A 19997-nucleotide genomic window follows, 5' to 3' on the forward strand; every position below is an offset into this window, starting at 1 on the left:
TCAGTGCAAACTTCGCATTAGATGAATCAAGTGTATAATTGACTGCCCACTCCCAGCTTCCAACATAACCCATATTCATCACAGCATCACCACTACTGTAGTGCCCAATGTGGCTAGACAAGTGTAAATGTAGGGTGAATGATAAAATGGGTACAAGTTTATATATATATATATATATATATATATATATAACTTTAAAACAATTATTAAAACACATGCACATGATTTCTGACATCTCATATCCCAAAGAAGTTGGCACTTTATATAAATAGCCCTGGTTGTAAATGGTTTAGTAGTGATTATTAACATTACACTGTAAATGCATTTGTTTTTATTAGCACATCTGTATCCAAGAGACAAAACTACAACATGTGATATATTAAGTGCAGAGAGTCTCGAGAATTCTGCAGCTTAAGCTAGAGAGCCGGGCTCTCCAACCAAGACTACAATCAGCTGTTAACTCGGGGCATTTCCAAGTTTTGTGGTTGACGAATGCTTTTAATCAGTATATTAAAACCTGCAGTTCATATGGGGACTGGGACTGAACTATCCCCATGATGATCACTGTTAATCCAAGACAGAGAAGCAAAATCAGAGTGAATGGCTACCCTACCCCAGCCTCCTTTTGGCCTTGACTTCCAGTATGATGCTATCAGTCCATCACTGTTTGGAGTGATATTGGAAAGGGCCCAACTTGTAAGCTAGAGTGTGCTCAACCATATAATAAGACACACACAAATCTGACATCTCATAATGCCCATACAGAGGTTTATCCATCTATTTATGTAACCTTAAAATCCAATAGAGAGGCAGAGGGTGACATGCCTGGCAGGAAATAAAGGCGTTAATGACCAACCTTCTGGGCGCTGGATGCAGGTATGCTGGTTATCACTCAGGAAAAAGCCATCACGACAGTGGCACTCGTAGCTCCCCATCATGTTGACACATGTTTGCTGGCAGCCACCATTCCCCTCTGCACACTCATCCACATCTGTTTCGGGAAGCAAAGGAGAGAATGAGAGTCTGATGCTTACATCACACTATTTATACAACAGAAAGACATCAAAGTATATAAACATATCACTTTATAAAAAGCAGTTTCCAATATTCCATTAAACTGACCCAACATTCTAGCACAGTTAAATAACAGAATAGAGGATGGAGATAATGGAGATAGATGCCTTGATCTTTAGTGGTTGGGACCACCAGGGACAAGGAAACAGGGCTACACCCAAATCCAGTGTTCTTCCTGAGTACATTCATTTACCTTTCCCACGGGGAAAAGAAAGTGCCACTCTTAGACACGCTTTCATGTAATGCTGGGTGCCCCATCCTCTATCAATAGACACACCATGCATTATAAATCCTTCTTCCCTACAAATTCTGGTGTTGATCATAGTGACTGACCAGCATTAATAAACACCTTACAGAACACTGTTTCGATGGGCAAAAACAAATGTGGAGACTTGGGAGTGGTCCCCCCCCCCCAAAATAACCTGCCATTATTTTGTTCATCCGCATGACACCATTGTTTTCTTGCTGAATTTCACTTTCTGAGTAATTGTTTACCCATTGCATTTCAGTGTTTTGTTCAGCCAGACAGCCAAAGGTCTATGGGGCAAGGGCACCCCCTAGGCTGCATTACTGGGCTAAGTACTTTCAGCTGCCAGTCAACTGACCTCACAAGCTAACAGAGACACATCAGACCTTATAAAACCTGTCCATGGAAGCCAGTTCCTCATAGTGAGCAACTCATTGAACCAAGCAGCACATAAGACTCCCTTGCTTTGCCCCACCTGGCTGCTCCAGTATGTTGCCACTGGGCCACATGTGATTATGCCTCTGGACCATGGCTTCTGTTTGCCTGATTCAGTGCCTAATCTCCAGCCTGTCTCCTCCCTATGGCCCATTTGACTTTAACCTCTCTGTGCCAGGATTAGACCTCAACTGCAACCTGCTGTAAAACTAAGATCCAGGTCTAACATTCCCTCTTGCCCCCCCCCACACTTAAAGAAAATGCATAGGTTTCATTCTATTTGGTGACATGGAAAAAATGAAGTTCACTGAGGTTCCTTTGAGAAGACATTGTGTGCAAATAGATTCTCTGTGTGTGTGTCACTTCTGGCAATTAACCTCAGCCCAAGCCAGACACACAATTCACTTCTTTGGCTCTATGGCTTATTTTCAAACACATGCTGGACTTCCCTGATTGGTCAGTGCACACTGTTCATAGGTCTGGTGCACCTTTGCAGCTGTTGTGCTGGCCAAGGTGTTAAGGTTACCAAAAATCGCTTGGTGGTAACTCAAGACACAGCACAGCACCAGAAAATAACAGCCACCATTTCTATAGTTTTGCCTAGAAGGAAATAGGCTTCACTTACAAGAAAAGTAGAAAAAAGTTGGGTTGGTTTTGGGAGGAGGGGTTGTTTATTTCTGACAGAGAAGGCACGAACCTTAAGCAACACAGACTTTCAAAATCTTGGGCAGAGCTGCTTTCCCATTCTTTCTGGCTTCTTTAAGGGCCCAGAACATAACAGATGTTTTGCTATTTGGAGCAGAAAAGCCTCAGAACTCATTAATTTTAAGGAACCTCACACACCCAATCCACTCTTGTGAGCTCTTGTCCACTTGTCTATTTTGATTTAATAAAACAAAGCTGTAAACATGGCATAATGCTTTAAAGATTTGTTAGCCTGATTAAAACATACTGCTGTGTACTTCCCTACACTAGTACTTTAGGCAGGCAGAGCCCAGGGTGCTAAAAGATAGTGTTGTGAGTTTGGGGCGGGGAGGAGGGGAGGGGAGCAGCCTGTATGTTGAGACCCTTCTAACCGCTGGATCCAGCAACTGTTAAAATATAAGCCAGGCCAGTTTCCTGATGAGGTGATTGCTGGGTGATGGGCCATTAAAGGGAACAAAGGAAAGGAGATCAGTGCAAGGAGAGTGGAAAATATTTAGTGACTATATGGAAACTAACTGTACACAGTTGAAAACGCTGGCAGCATTAAGATAAAATCAACAGTGTCATTTGAGGGATGTAAAAATGGGGAACTGACAAAAATGGTTTTAGTAAAATATGCAGGAAGAGAATATAAATACAGTGGTACCTCAGGTTACATACACTTCAGGTTACAGACTCCAGTAACCCAGAAATAGTACCTCGGGTTAAGAACTTTGCTTCAGGATGAGAACAGAAATCGTGCTCCGGCGGCGCGGCAGCAGCGGGACGTCACATTAGCTAAAGTGGTGCTTCAGGTTAAGAACAGTTTCAGGTTAAGAACGGACCTCCGGAACGAATTAGGTACTTAACCCGAGGTACCACTGTATGTTGAACCAAGGAAGGAGAGGGAGGGAGGTCACTGCATATTCAATGGTATGTAAAATGTTTGTTTCGTTTGTAAAATTGAAAATTCAATAAAAATTATTTTCTAAAAAAGGAACGGCTGGTGTTGTGGAGCAGAGCCGCAGAGCCATCCTCCCAACACTGGTGTTGCTGTCAGTCAACATTAAAATGACAATTTGCACGAACCTTTTCTGAACCAGCAGGCATTGCTTTCAGAGAGTAAGTGGAAGCCACCCTAAAGGCTTCTTCCTGTTGGGTGTTGTTGTTGGGGGGGGGGGTTGCACTAGGAGGTTTGCTTCCAATGTCTATATCATAAGGATCTGGATTGTTTCTGACCAAGGTATTCCAGAGGGTGGCAAAATGGCATCACCCCTCAGGAGCAGCCTCTCAGCAGGTTGGCTGTGTCTACACACCCACCCAGCAAACGAATTTGGCAACAGTTTACATGAAAGCATTAACAACCAGTTCCTGGCCACATTTTCTAAGTGACTTATGACTTCATATCATTCAATCACATTTCTTCTTACTCATCTCTTATCTAAGGTAATGTCTTAACTATTTTAACTTTTTATTGGTATGTCTCACATCCCCCCGACTATTGTTGCTCACCACTTCCTGCTTGTCCTCTGTCCTTTTCAAGACCAGAACTTCACATATTACTAATATTGTGACTAATGTACATCTTTTTCCTGACTGTCATTTCTGCTGCCTGCAGTCCAACAAACTATCATTTTCTGTAAGCTGCTATTACTCCAATGTCTCCTTCTTGACTAATAATCTCTGATCCAATACTTTTTGGAAAACCAAAAATAAACGAGTTTCCGGCAGAACATGTAGATCTAATCACAGCCGTGGTTCAGCCTATTGTGAAAGCTTATCCAGTATCTGCCTGCGTCTGATCTTCTGAAATATTGGTGGCTAGAAATACACACCTTCTCCTTCAAGTTATCATGGATGACCAAGTAGAGTGCTGAGCTGGTGCCTCAGGCAGGAGAAAGGTGCATTTTCTTGCTCTCAGGATCCCTCACATACTTTATCATAGAACAGAAGAGAAATACAACCAAACTCATTTCTCAACACACACACACACACAGAAGGCAAGAGGCCCAGTGCCAAAGAAAACCTCCTGTGAACTCGAGCATTTGAAGCCCAACAGCTAAGTGGAAAGTTGAGCCCTTCGGACATCAGCCGTGGGGCCATGGAGCGGACTCCGGAAAAGTCAGAATAGCAGGTCGATGACAGCATGCAGAGAGAAGGAATTTCAGATCAGACCCGAATACCTGAACAAATGTCTAAGGGGCTAATTAAAACACACAGACTAGCTCATATGCACAGAAAAGTCAAACGCACTGTCATGCATGGAGTCTTGCAGACTGTTGCCAACTATTAAGATTCTATCCCAAAACATGAACATTTTAAGGACTGCTTAACCAAGTTGTTCAACACAGTGTTCTTTTAAAGCACATTTGGAGCACATTATTTGCCTCCAGGAATTCTGGGCACTGTAGTTTACCACTCACAGAATTACAATTTCCAGCAACCCTTAATAAACTATAGTGTCCAGAATTCTTGGAGGGGAAAAATGTGGTTCGAATGTGAGATATGATGTGTACAGAGCCAATGTCTAGATTTATGACGCCAAAGGAAAGATGTATAGATATAAACTATAGGCAAATGGCTTAGAACAAAAGAAACTCCTCAATGATTTGTCAAATAATAACGTTCTAAAATAGCACTAGCGTGTTTTGGAGTCTTGCCTCATGATCTTTCAGATTCTGAAACACAGAATCATAGAGTTGGAAGGGACGCCAAGAGTCATCAAGTTCAACCCCCTGCAAAGCAGGAATCTCAACTGAGGCATCCATGACAGACGACCATCCAACTTCTGCTTAAAAACCTCCAAGGAAGAAGAGTCCACAACTTCCCAAGGGAGTTCATTCTACCATCAAAAATATCCATAAAGAACCAAATATTATTCATACCAACTGAGAAAGAAAGGAAAATCACCACAAAATGTGGCAGTTATGCATGGACAAATATTCTGAGAACGAATAATATCCTTTTTACCTGTCCATATAACCTCATAGCAAAGTAATCAGTAGTTGGGGGCTAAGAAAGACTCACAATCCAAGCTGAGGTTGTGTCAGAAGTTGCCAACTCTAAAATCAAAGACCCATGGTTTGCGTGCTGCCACCCTCTGTGGTGAGCCATCAAGCTTCAAGCGAAAGCATCCACAGAAGGCCATTGGCTCTTCTGTGATCTGGAAGGAAGATAAAGGTCTCCCAGTCTGTCATGGATTTTGCCTACACAGCAGCAATAGTGCCTACTGAGCTTGACTCCTGTTTCTTCCTCAATGGTTGCTTAAGGCCCACAATTGACAACAGCTCCTAATTAATGGTAGACACTGGTAGGCATACAGCAGGTTCCCTTTTACAGGCATTCCCAGCAGTGATAGGATGGCAGTGGTAAGGGTGGTGCAGGATGTGGTGGTGGATGTGAGGCCAGCCAGCTCTCTCCCTTCAGACAAATTGCTGCATAGAGGGGAAAGCCCAAATAGGACTTCCCTTTCTGAACTATTCTTTGAGTAGTGGCAAGATTAGCACAGAGGCAACTGGTTTAGTAGACAGACCTGGACCTGGATGCCTGATTTCAAGTCCCATCTTGTTACAATTAAATGATCTGTAAACAAAGAGAGGGTGCACTGAGCTCACAAAGTGCCAACAAGAAGCATTCAAGTCCCACCCGTGCCATGAATTCCTGGGAGGCCTCAGGCAACGTCCCATCTGTAAAATGAAGTAAGATCAATCCTTCCTCACAGGGTTGTTGTACCTGTCCAAACGATTAGGACAATAGAGGCTAGCTAGAAAGCTGTTTCAAGTGCCTATGGTTACTGGAAAAAATTGATCTGGGTATTAAAAGGGCCTCCCACTGCTCATATTTAACCTAGACAATATTCTCCTGATCACGCAATTTGCAGCTTTTGTTCTAAATAGAACTGTGTCCCATGCCAGTATCAGTGTTCAATGGAGAAAACTGTCCACGGATACAATAGAGATAACCTTAAGGTAAATAATAATATAAAGGAAAATCAGTTTGTGGTGGAAAAGGTCAAGGGAAACATACATCCTGCAAATGCATTTGTGCGAAGGAGCTATATATATATTTCCAGCTAGATTAAGCCATAGCCAGATTACATCAGATGGCTTCAACAAGGCAGAAAGGACTGTGTGTTTGTGATCATGTGTGCTCCTGTGTTTTCTCAATAATGTGATTTTTATCTTAGGCACATTAAGTCCCCTGAATGCCAATAGCTGTCTGTAAAACTCTTACTGATAAAGAAACCATAATTTCCCTGAAGCCAACCCAAGAAAGACAAGATGCTGGTTAAAACCAGTAGCTAAAGTGAGGCGGCAGACCTAATGCCTATTTTATTAAAGGCAACATAGACAGGCAGAAGACTAAAGATCCCCATCTTTGATTTGGACAACAGCTCAAATTCCTGTTCTGGTTCAAAAGGTCACTTGGAATCTTATTAGGGATAAAGAAAAGGACGATAATGGGATTTATTCTAGCAATAACCAAGTTCCAAAAAAACTTCCACAAGTCTCGGAAGAGGCAAGTCTGTAATACCTTCTTTAGACCTACACATTTTTCTCTCCCATATTACAGAACAGGAAGGTGGCCAAATACAGAACGCAGCCTGTTATGTAGATCTTTCCACAATAGATTCTTTAGTACAGCTGGGGCAAAGCTCCTCCACAATCATCTGGAAGACGAATCAAAACAATGGTTCCACTCAGCGCTTAATATAGGTTTCTTTTCCCTGTAACAATCTTGCAACACACAAGCCAGGGGCAAGAGCCTAATACATTTACTCCAAAGTGAATCCCATTTGGTTCAATAGAACTTACCCCTAGAAAAGGTGCTTAGGACTGCACCTTTCAATCAGTATAGATCCTCCTGTCTGGAGTGTGTTAAAGTGGCTTTCATTTCTCTCAGCTGCAGGCCCCTTATTTAGTCATTTTCTGCTTCCCTATTTGGGTTTAAAACAGCTCATGCTTCTCCCAGCTACTGACCTTAAATTAGTCTTTCCTTTCCCCTTCTCAGTCAACAGCATGATAAATCAGCCTTTTATTGTACAATTCACAGAATCACAGAATTGTTGAGTTGGAAAGGACCATGAGGGTCATCTAGTCCAACCCCCTGCGATGGAAGAATCTCAACTGAAACATTCATTACAGATGGCCAGCCAACCTCTGCTTTAAAACCTCCAAAGACGGAGAGTTTACCAACTCCTGAGGAAATCTGACAGCTCTTACTGTCAGAAAGTTCTTCCTGATGTTTCATTGGAATCTCCTTTCTTGTAACTTGAATCCACTGGTTCAGGTCCTACCCTCCAGAGGAGGAGAAGAGAAGCTTGTGTTCTATGCAGATATAAGTCTCATTGAGTTCTATGAGCTAAATTTTGCTCTTCCAAGCTATTGGAAGGCATTGTTTACATACTTCCAAAGATGTATTTATTCCCAATTGTATCACTGACATCCTTACCACTAGGCCATGTTGCATTTTCAGAACATAAACAGAACACAGTTACCTTTCTCTTCTTTCATCTGCTTGAAGGGTGAGATCCTCAAGCTGAGGAAATTAGTGTCTCTCTGATAAGTTAGAAGAAGCAGAAGATGGATTTACAGGTTTGACTGGGTGACAGTACAAAAAGAGTGTATGGATGTGAGAAATATCTAGAAAGAAGTGTAGCCCAGCCACTTAATTCCTACAGTACTAGTCCCAAGTAATGTTCTTGCCAAGGCCAAGTAAATTAATGATCTTGGTTTTTAAATGTCAAAGTTCTTACTCAGCTTCCCTGAAATCAACTGTTAATAAACCAGCTCTGCAGGAGGCAGAAACCAGAAGGAAATGACCCAGGTTTGTCATGAGAAAAGATAGCAGTATAGTCTGCAGCGACCAGTTTTCTAAAAGCTGCATTTAAAACATTGCATTGAGCATTACTGCTGTACACTTTTGTGCCCCTTTAGTGATTGGATTGCTATTAGTTTATACTAAAAACTTCATTTTTATTGGTGTACAGTGAACTGGACTATGAAAACAGTGTGTGGAATGACATGTCTGAGAGGAAAGCCTGATGGAATCTAGTTCTTCCTCTGTACTCCATCATCTTTCTGTCTCATAGAACCTAAAAACATAGGAGTAGCCCTGCCAGATCAGACTAAAGGCCCATTTATTCCAGCATCCTGATCTCATAATGCCAAACAAGAAGCACATAAACAGGACCTGAGTGCAACTGGACTCTCCCCGCCTAGGATACCCAATGACCAGTATTCAGAGGCACTGTGCCTCCAACAGCTATTGCAGCTAATAGTTATTGATAACCTTATCCTCCATGTTAAAGCCATTATCAAGTTGGTGACCATTTGTACATTGACTGACTGACTGACTGACTGATTGATTCCCTTTGATTTGTAAACCCCATCATCATATTGATCCAAAGGTGTGTTAAAACATTAAACCCACATAAAACAAACTAGGCTAACACAAATCACGTTAACCATTACCATAAAAGCATCTTTAAAATAAGAACCAAAATTACTGGATTAGTTCATAATAATGCAGCATAAGATGTTCAAGGAAACATAAACAACCCATAGTGATATGTACACGGTCCATGCATGTGGGTCACTCACGCATTTCGCTGTGGGCTGAAATGTGTGGTGTTGCTGCTTCAGTCCTTACACAAGATGCAAAAAGACTAAGAGTGAATCTTCCACTTTTCCTCCCAAGAAAGAACCAATTCAATATTTCTCCTCTTCCTCCTTCAAGTGTTCAACTGGAAAGCATGTGTCATATGGAGCCATAGAGAAGGGGGGGAAAGACCACAGGTGCACTGACAACCGGCCCCATTGTCGCTTCTGCCAAAACCATATTCAACATGGATCTGACTTAATATTTATTCTTCCATTCAGCCTCTCTTTGTTCCTCCCTTCCTTTTCTTGGACTCACCATATAATGGGAAAGGAAAGCAGGAGAATTGCCCCACCCTTGGCTAGTTCCAGATGTTTTAACTGTAGTGTTTAGGGTTGAACGACAAATCCACTGGATTGTGTTTAATGGAAAGCTTATGCATGAATAATCCTCGCATAATAAGCTCACTAGCGATTTCCCCACATACACTAATTGGAATGAGATCTGCCCTGCCCATTTTTCCCACTTCAAGGGGATTTGAAGATAGTTCCAGAATTGTCCTTTCCCCCCTTGCTTCTCTTTCAAACTTACAAGACATCAAAAGCCCACTCCTATGCGTGGGTCAAAGCAAAACCTGGCATAGTAAGCCTAAAGAATGCAAAGTGAGTAAGTGGACAGGAGATTGTATACTGGGAAACACAGTTTGCTGCTGTTGTTCTTAAACTCAGCACAGCAATCTGCTTTTAGCACCAGGTGCCAGCACTGAAACCTGTGAAGTTGGTATCTCCCAGCCATTCTAGCATCTTGTCTGGACACTGCTCTAGGTCTTGTGATAAACTACAGAAATGAATCAATCTCTCTTAATGGAGAATGCATATTCACAAGCTTTGCTTTTACAACTAGAATACAGGCTCACTCACACTTCCACTTGTGCCGTGCCTAGAAAGCATGAGTCCGAGCAGTTTTCCACTGGTCCCATGCTTTCTAGGCGGTCTTGCATTTGACATGTAGCTTTCCCTTGGAAAACACACCCTTTACTACTGAATTGGAACAAACAGCAATCTGCTGTTTGATCTGATTCAGAGGTAAACAACAGGTTTCCCCAGAAGGCAATGGTGGGGCAAACAGAGGCATAGATGAGCCCTTAATCAAATAATGCCCTGGAATCTTCTGAGATTAATTAGCCCCATTTTTCTTATAACATAGTCTGAACAGGGGGAAATGGTGCTTCTGAGCACGTGCACTGTGCTTTGTGTTAGTTGGCAATATGACCCATGGGGTCATATTACACCTATTCTGCAACAGTCTGTAGTATGTTTCTTTGATAAACGGGTTAATGAAAGGGGGTGATCGGCCTAACCACTAATTTCTTTCTATGCTTTCAATTAAACTGCTTAAGATGGGATTTAAACTCTCCTCAGCCCCATGCTTTTAAACACAAGGGGTAGTAGGGTGATTAATTTGTCTGTTAACCCACACACATGGGTCTGTAGGGGGATAAAAAATGGTTAGTTATATTACCTATCTTAAAAAACCAATGGGAGGGGAGGTATGTTTTTAAGGCTGATTTGAACATTCAGAGTTGGGGGACGGACCCAGAAATCTTCCAGTAGATGATTTCAAGTATATGGAGTAGCAAGAGAATAAGAATTAGCATGCAATAAAGAACAAGAAACTCTTGGACAAGAAGCACAGAACAACAATAAAAACAACCCTAGTTCCCTTTAAAGCCCTAAATCAGGCATAGGCAAACTCAGCCCTCCAGATGTTTTGGGACTACAACTCCCAGCATCCCTAGCTAACAAGACCAGTGGTCAGGGATGATGGGAATTATAGTCTCAAAACATCTGGAAGGCCGAGTTTGCCTATGCCTGCCCTAAATGGCTTGGATCTATTGCAGAGGGTCTTCTCCATGTCCCAGCCATAGCTGTCACAACTGGACAGAACCGAAAAATAAAATAAAAAGGCCTTCTCAGTGGTCGTATCCACCTTACCCCATGAGATCTGTCTGACACCCACCCCTCTTATTGTTTTTTGATGACTGGTTAAAACTTTCCTTTTCTGGCAGTTTGATTTTTATCTGGTAGAATGATGCTTGGCTTAAAATTGTTTTTATCTGCCAAGCTAGTTTCTGTTTTTATGCTGTTGATTTTATTTCTTATGGGATTGTTTTGTTTTTAATTTCCTGCAAGCCACCCTGCACAATGCAAGTGCATTGGAATAGCAGGATATTTAAGTTGTCTCAATAAAACAAACAATTCTTTCCCACAGTCACCATGCCCGTGCATCTGGATGTGGGGAGTGGGGAAAGGCTAACATGTCGCGGTGTGATTTCCAAGCAAACCTGAGCACTGATATCTCTTGTTTTTATAAATGAATGACAACAGTGTGGCTCATACATACTGTCGGATCAAGGCGAACTCAAGCTCTCCAAAGTGAGGCTGAAGGTTTGTTTTGGCCTGGGCTTTATTTGCACACTTCCTCCCCATATTATGATTCTCATCATGTTTGCTATTAACTCATTTGTTTGGTCAGATGTGGGGCTCACCCTGTGTCAGTAGAGCAGGATCCTGGGGCTTCTACACTGGGAGGAAAACCTGCCCCCCCCATTCACCCACAGCAGGGCTAATTGGAAAAAGAGTTGAGCTCCCACACAGCAGCAGGGGCAACTGATGTTAGATATTTAGATACATTAAAGATGTTAAATGATCCTTGTGGGAAGCTGTAGATTATTACAAAGACTGTAAAGCACTGGGAATCACAGCATTTGATTCTCATATTGTGATACAGAATGAAGTTCTGCCCATCGTTCCTACCTCAGCAGACAGTAAGTGGCTGTACTCGAAATCAGGGGAAAACCTCTCCTCCGTTATATTTTCTGCCTATAAGCAAATATTTTTGTTTACATGGTGCTCAGTTTTTTTTAAAAAAAGGCCGGTTTTGTGGTCTTAGTGGGAACAAGGTTGTTCTAAGCTAGTAGGCAATTAAGCCTGCAGAATTTACAAAGTATCAAAAGGGAACACAGCTCATCCAGGTTATGCCAAAATCAGTGCAGTTATATCAACCAAGGAAGAGCAGACAACCTTCAAATGCTTTCATGTTATAGAACCAAGTGAGGAAAGATAGACAGGAGCCATTCATAAATTCCAGGCTAGGCTTTCTGATGTTATGCAAGTCCCATTACAATACTAAAGACAAATAAAATAAAAGTCTATATGGAGCAAGGTTGCCACCTCTGAAGCAAAAGCAACAACCTTTCCATAGCTTAAGGTTACCAGACATCCCCGTTTCCCGGGGACAGTCCCCAGATTTACATATCTGTCCCCAGACAAAATCCATCTGTTTAGTAGGAAGTTGAAAAGTGTCCCCGGATTTATTGAAAAAAGTCTGGTAACCTTACCATAGCTGCTCCCAGAAATAAAATGGCTCAGGTGTGCCTAGCTATGTCAAGCAGGAACCAAGGCAGTGTGGCATTAGAAATCACCCTCCAGAAACATCACATAACACGTTAGAAACAAACTGCTTCCAAACACTGAATAGTTCCATTTTGAAACAGCCTCATCTTTGGAGTTTTCACATCTATACAGTACTGATCAGATTATTCCAGGAAGAGGAAAAATGGGATAAAACTCAAGCATATCATTGTGTCTTCCTCCTCAAAAAAAAGTTCTTTGGACACTGCAAATGTGCAGAAATACCTGGTGTGGAAGTGCCTTAAACTGAGAAGGGACAGAAGGGGAGAAAATCATTCAAGGCTTGTGCACTGCTATCATCCCATCAGCGGCTCTCCACTCACAGATTTACTGCATGGGAGTAAGAATTCAGAGCCAGCTACCTCCCCTGTCAGCAATTTCCCCTAAAAATGTGTTTGAAATATATAACTTGGAGATTGCAATCTTTCAACATAAGACCCTGGGGCAGTGAGGGTGGGAGGGGCAGCATTTCACTGATGAAATGTCAGTGTTTAAATAACTCTGAAGAATCCCAGCTGTTGCTGCTGTTTTTACTTAAACTCATATGTCCAGACACAACAAAAATAGTATACAGGGCTTTAACAGCAAAGTTTTACAAAACAGTTCCTGCAGGAAACTACTCCAATATAGCTGCAGAAAGCAGGCAACTGTGGAATAGGATACAGGGCTACAGAATGCGCCCACAGCCCAAATTTGCACAAGGAAGCCAAGACCCATCTCAGAGAAGGAAACAGAGCATTTGGTAATGAGAGGAGGTAAAGGGGGCTGAGATACGTCACTGACAGAAAAGCAAGTGACTAAACACCCTGGCATTCACTAGAGGTCTAGATCCATGTTTGTTTGTTTGTTTGTTTTTATACCTCCCCATCTCATTTAAATTCCATCTTTCCTACAAGTGTCGCAATTAAAATGCATACTGTATCTTTAAGTGTGGCTTTAGTAAGCTGGCAACCCTAATATGCAGAAGCACTAGGGCCAACTTGTATATTTGGCAACCTGGTAAGTTAATGAAGACAGGAGTGCCTAGCGTGCTCTGGTCCATGGGGTCACGAAGAGTCGAACACGACTAAACGACTAAACAACAACAGTAAGTTAATGTTTATTAGAGACATTTATGCTTATGGTATAATCACACATAATACTTTTAAAAACATGCATCAAACCTCTTTAATCTATTCTATCCTTTTTAAAAGTTAAATTGTGTTCTTAACCCAGCTGGATTGAAAATGTAAATTATGAGCTTTGCCAAATAATGTATCAACTTTAATAAGAAATACTGTAGTTCAAGCCTTAGTAACTGCATGGCAACCAGGACAGAACAGTTACATTTCTGTGTGTGGATGGTTTTTGCTTACAGAGGGCTAAAAATCAAGTTTGGCCTAACAGATGAGCAATGAGAGCGATATAGACTTTTGCTACTATGAGAGGTGTGAAGGTGGATTTGTGGTGTCAGCAATCTAGAGTCGTTGCGGCTTTAAGAAAAGTTCTCTTGCATGTAGGGAGGACAATATTGAGACAAACTCAGATTTGGCTATGCTACTTTTGCAACCCAATGGCATTCTAGATCCTATGGGATAGGGTACTGCTTCACCCTATATGTATATCATGACAGCTCTCTCTCAGGTGGGTACCCCTGCTATAATAAGAGAACAAGGAAGATGTCCATGGTGAGTTCTGGCACCTCTTTTTCTAGAAAAATAACACTAGTTTTAACAACCTTATTTTCAAGCTTGTGATTTTTTGAGGTTTCTCAATGTGGTGCCCTCTGCATGCTGTTGGACAACAACTTCCATCATCCTTGATTACTGGCCTTGCTGGCTAAGGTTGATGGGAGCTGTAGTACAACAACATATGGTGAGCAACACGTTGCATATCAATAATGGAAACCCTTTTGATCATTACAATCTGGGGAGGGGGGAATTGAATCATTCCACTTCCACTATGACTCAGTGGCAGTGCATATGCTTTCTATCTAGGACAGGTGTGGGAAACCTTTGGTCCTCCAGATGTTGCTGAACTACAGCACTTATCAGCCCTGACCACTGGGCTGATGGGAGTAGTAGTTCTGGAGGGCCAAAGGTTCTCCATACCTGATGCTTCATATGCTCCTCTTTGTTGTTTTACAACGTGTTCCAGAAGTGTAAAAACCAAAGTGGTGCACACCACCTGAAAACACAGAAATCAAAAGGGAAAAGAAAGCACTTTGTAGCCCATAATTAAATTCTTCTCATCATTTGTGCCTGCAAGTCTAATGATTTTGTTCATCCCTGTGCTAGTGCTTCGGTGAGTCACCCTGGCAGGCAGGCAATCCATTTGCCAGCTGGCAGAATCCAGGGGCTCGCCAAGACTTGCTGCAGACAGGCAACTTTTCTAGGAATGCTGCCTCTGACGGTATTCAGGAAAACCTGTAGCCCTGCTCACTTGCTAGAACAAGAGCTGAAGGAGTGTCTGAATTAGGGACCAAGATGCTCCCAGCGTTTACCCCACAAAGGTTCAATCTGAATGCTCAAGGGTACTAGTCACTGCACTTTCTCTTTCTCACGCCTGGGGTAGAAGATGGCAGCAGCAGAGGTGGCAGGCAATCCCAGGCCCCAGCAGAGCATCTTTTCCTACATGGGGAACTATAACCGGGATCACTATCCTTAAAGATAAGCTATTAACATAACTTAAGCAAGGAAAGGGATGCGGGTGGCGCTGTGGGTTAAACCACAGAGCCTAGGACTTGCTGATCAGAAGGTCGGTGGTTCGAATCCCCACAACGGGGTGAGCTCCCGTTGCTCGGTCCTTGCTCCTGCCAACCTAGCAGTTTGAAAGCACGTTAAAGTGCAAGTAGATAAATAGGTACCACTCTGGCGGGAAGGTAAACAGCATTTCCGTGTGCTGCTCTGGTTCGCCAGAAGCGGCTTAGTCATGCTGGCCACATGACCCGGAAGCTGTACCCCGGCTCCCTCGGCCAATAAAGCGAGATGAGTGCCGCAACCCCAGAGTCAGTCACGACTGGACCTAATGGTCAGGGGTCCCTTTACCTTTAAGCAAGGAAAGGAAGAAGCTTTTATAACAGGCACTCACTCAACATACATTAACTTTTACCATCTCTCCCCCACCCCTTGATTTTTCCCACTGGAACAAAATGATAGACAAAAGCAGCTTTATTCACCAACGTGGTTTTTCTCCATAGGTTGTTTGGAAAATAAATCCAGCTGCCTTATCTCTGTCTCCCAAGAAAGTGTTAAAGATCTTTACTTTAATCTTCACCCTGACAGAAGAAGCCACTTCAGAAAAGTTTGTATTTCTCTATGAGATAGAGAATCAATCTACCCTGCAGCAAAACTTCACAGCTGGGGTGTTTATGCAATGCCACGTGATGGCAGAGTCAGCAGAAATAGAAAACTGCTGTATTTCAACTGTAGTTCTGGGCCAAGATGCTTTTCATCTTTCCACGGAATATACGTAAGACAGTGCAGAGGAACAGAGAAGAAACAATGGATTCTAAGAAAGCATGCTTCAGCAGATAGAGCGCACATTTCAGAGCTCATTGCCTCTGTCTGCTTTGAACAATGCAGAGCTCTATGACCAAATACATAACAGCAATGAGATTGACAAAAAAAGGGGGGGATTTCTGGAGGACACCTGCCTGCCAATGTAATTGAGTCAGAAAAGTTGCACTCAGCAATTCACAGAAAGAATTCAACTTTTGGATCCAGAATGCAAATATTCATACCTCTGAGAGCTCTTGTTTCAGGCTGCTTCTGAAATAGGAAATCTATATGGCAAATCTTACACTGTTGTTTTTATATGTTTTGAATATAAACAGTTTGACAATGCATGAATTTCTTACCAAGGCAGTTATGGCCATCATGTGCCAGGCGGAAGCCATCGTAGCAGGTACATCGATAATTCCCTGGGATGTTGACACATTCATGGACACAGCCTGCATTGTCGTCACGTTCACATTCATCAACATCTGTACAAAGAATGGAGAACATCAGCGGTCCAAGAATTACCAACTTTTCACTGAGCGCATGCATGAAAATCATTGAAGGGCTTTAGCTAGAGTTTATAAGTTTACTAGACCATCAATAGTATTGTTCAAACAATTGTATTTGCTGTCAATAAACTCAAAGTAGCTTACAACGAAATTGCTCACACGTCACATCATTCAAAATGACCCACGATATATCCTGTCAGAAACTGCCACTCATGCTCAAAACTTTGGCACCAGGTCATTTGTTAAAGCCACCATAATTGTGTTTTCTATATTAAATGCAAGATGGATGCATCTCTACCATTGTCCAACATAATCCCAGAAACATAGCCTTTAGTTTTTGATTATCCAATCAGGAATTTATGCATGCAGTACTATTGGAAACTTGATAAAGGGATGCACTCAAAACAAGTCCTTGTTTATTATGTGATCTCAGAGTTTAGCTCTCTCAGTTCTGTTTCAAGATGGGCTTGATACTTTGATCATTCACTGGAGATAAAACTCCAACACTGAGGTGGCTAAGTTGCTTAACTGAAAATAATTGGTGGAACCACATAGGGAAAAAATCCAGTAACTCAGACGCACAGAGTAATTTAGCCATTCCTTTGATTCAGGATTTCAGCAAGAAAGGGCCAGAAAAAAATGTCACATGAGATGACACTGTGACAGCACTTTGGGGACAGAAGCCATGTTCATCACGATTTAGAAAGACCATTCCTGAAAACCAAATCTGTTTGCTGGGGGAAAAAATCCCATAATTATATTTAACCCAAGTTTCAGTCCTTGGGTCAACATGTAAGTATGAGCCTTAGTAGCAGCCTTTTTGCTGTAAGGAAAGCCTATGAGGGCTATTCAGTCCAGTCTGGGAACCACTTCAGGTCCTACAGATTAGATTATTCCCTGACCGTTTTCGCTGGATATCTGTGAAGGGCAGAGGCAGCCACAAATGCAGGGATTTTAACATAGGGATGGCTAACCTTTTAAGGTCCAAGGGCTGCATTGAGGATCACACTCACATAGGCCCACATACCACATGTATAACACACACAGAGACTCAGATAGCCACAACTCACCTTCCCACCCTATTGGAAAAGCCTATTGGACACCCAACAAAAGCCCAAACTGCAAGCAAGAACTGCATGCATAAGGAGGAAGCAAAAAATAGGTTGGTGTTTGTTTTTTTAAGAATGTTTTTAAAATGAGTTTGGAATTTGGAAAGGGGTGCTCCACAGAAACATCTGGGGACTATTCATCTGCTATTTGGGGTGTCTCAGAGTAAGAGGGAGCATCAGCCCAACAACCTTCTTGCCTGAGGTCCTTTATTGTGCAGCGTCTCAGTTTCCCCACATTCTCCTCTGGCTTGACTGTTCTACTATCTTCTGCTTCTTTTCCCCTCCTCACCATCCCCTCGGCTCCTGGTCACCCCCTCCATTCTCTTCCCTGTCCTCTGTCCCTCCTTACTTTCACTCAATTCCTTCTCTTCACCTCTCACTCCTCCTCCTGACAGATGCAGTTGAATTAGAGCCACACGGTGGGATGGCCACCCTGTTTCTAGTCACAGCTGCAGCTTAAGAACTTCTTGGCTGGTGCGAGAGCTCCCAGTATCTGCCAATTTGCAGCGGTCAGGGTTTATGGTTGTTCGGGAGCGGCCTCCACATCAATGGGGAGGTAGATTACAGGCAGGGCTTTTTGTCAGCTGGAACTCAGTTCCAGCACCTGTCAAGGTGGGCGCCATTGCCATTATAAGAGAACAAGGGAGGCGTTCATGCTGTGTGTTTTCTAGAAAAATAGCATTGGTTACAGGGATACAGGAAGCTGCCTTATACTGAATCAGACAACTGATCCAACCAACTCAGTACTGTCTACACCGACTCACAGCAGCTCTCCAGGTTTCTGTCAGACAAGGAAGACTTTCCCAGCCCTACCTGAAGGTGCTAGGGATTGAATTGGGGGCTTCCTGCAGGCAAAGCAGATACTCTACCATGGAGCTACAGCCGTTCCCCAAGCCACTGTATCTCAATGGAAGCTATCAAACATGAACATAAACTGAGATGGCTTAGTTGGTGGAGCATGAGATCTCAGGACTAGATGACCCTTATGGTCCCTTCCAGCTCTATCATTCTATGATCCACAAACCCTTCAGGGCATGTCCCATAAGTGGGGTTCCTGTGTTGTAGAAGGGAACCCCACTTATCAGCACCCTTGTTATGAACACAGGTACACACAGTCCACCATAACCATGGGCAAGTTTCTTTCAGCCACGCTGACCAGTGGAGACCACTGCATCTGACAGTGGTGGTGGTGGTGGTGGTAAGGGGGATAATGAAAGCTGAAACAGAACTCACCAAATTCTCTAGGGCCCTGAAATTATCTGAGAATACTTATTAAAGCTAAGCAAGCCTCTCCCTCATCAGTGCCTAACCAGAGGCAGTCTGGTAGCCCCATGCTGTTTCACCCCTGCACAAAATGAATAATCCATTTATTTAGCTTAATAAATAAAATTAAAACCATCTGGAAGAGCCATTATTCTGACCACATTGGCTGTGAGTGTAGCAGAGTGATCTTCACATTTTTCAGAGACACCAAAGGAACTTCACTGCAGCTAAGACACAACTAATAAAAAACTCTTTGAAATATAATGGGTTTTTGCCCCTCCGCATAAAACAGCATAAAAGAGCGTGCAAGCATTTCCTCCCCATCTTTGCTTCAATGGGCTGACCTATTCTCCCTACCTTTGCAGTGCTTCCCATCTCCGGTGTAGCCAGATTTGCAGATGCATTTGTAAGATTTGGGAGTGTTCTGGCAGATGGCGTCAATGTGGCAGTTGTCAGTCCCATCAACACATTCGTCAATATCTGCAAATGAAAGAGAGGGGGGAAATGACATCATAAAAGCCTGAGTTATTGAGTTTCATTAAACACACCAGACAACCTTTATGTCAGAAAGCCTGCAAACTGAATTCAGAAGAGCAGGCCTATCAGCTGAATCTCCCCAGGCATCAAGATTGTGCTCGAGGATGATCGCATTTTGGAGCCAGTTTCCAGGATGATCCCATTTTGGAGCAATAGGTCAGTTTCCAGGATTATGGCAAAACCTTCCTCAGTAGCGAAATCCCATTGCAGCAAACCTTTGTTGTAATTCTGCCCTGGGACTTAGTGGTGAAGTTTGGGTACAAAATCTCACACATAAATGAATAATGCCCCCTACCCCCAGTCTCTCTTCTGGTTTCCTTGGCTGATGCAAAATTAGCCTTTGCTAAACACCGATGAGCACAATCAGAACTAAATAAAAAGGAATGGCTTCAGAATTCATACATTACAGAGATAATGGCATTAGTCAATCTGACAGTATATCAAACATAAGCTATTAATATCCAGCCATTACACGAAACAGGGAGATCAATTATATGCTATATTAGAGCACAACATTTGATACAAGAGAGTGCTGCAATTCAGATGCACCTATCACATCTTAATTAGCTGAGATAAGCACAAGCCTT

At 42.6% G+C, this 19997-nt stretch overlaps 1 protein-coding gene across 6 annotated transcripts in view; it reads right to left on the reverse strand.

The window, feature by feature from the left end:
• Nucleotides 1-19997, reverse strand: part of SCUBE3 (signal peptide, CUB domain and EGF like domain containing 3) — a 109116-nt gene that overhangs the window by 63170 nt on the left and 25949 nt on the right. For all 6 annotated transcript variants that reach the window (XM_083509175.1, XM_083509176.1, XM_083509180.1 and 3 more), the window contains exons 2-4: nt 19231-19353; nt 16352-16477; nt 857-991 (exon numbers count right to left, since the gene is read on the reverse strand). In XM_083509175.1, the coding sequence (XP_083365301.1) occupies nt 857-991; nt 16352-16477; nt 19231-19353 (384 nt within the window). The remainder of the gene's footprint in view (nt 1-856; nt 992-16351; nt 16478-19230; nt 19354-19997) is intronic.

Source organism: Podarcis liolepis (assembly GCF_965112155.1).
Source record: "Podarcis liolepis genome assembly, chromosome: 6".
NCBI classification, from domain to species: Eukaryota; Metazoa; Chordata; class Lepidosauria; order Squamata; family Lacertidae; genus Podarcis; species Podarcis liolepis.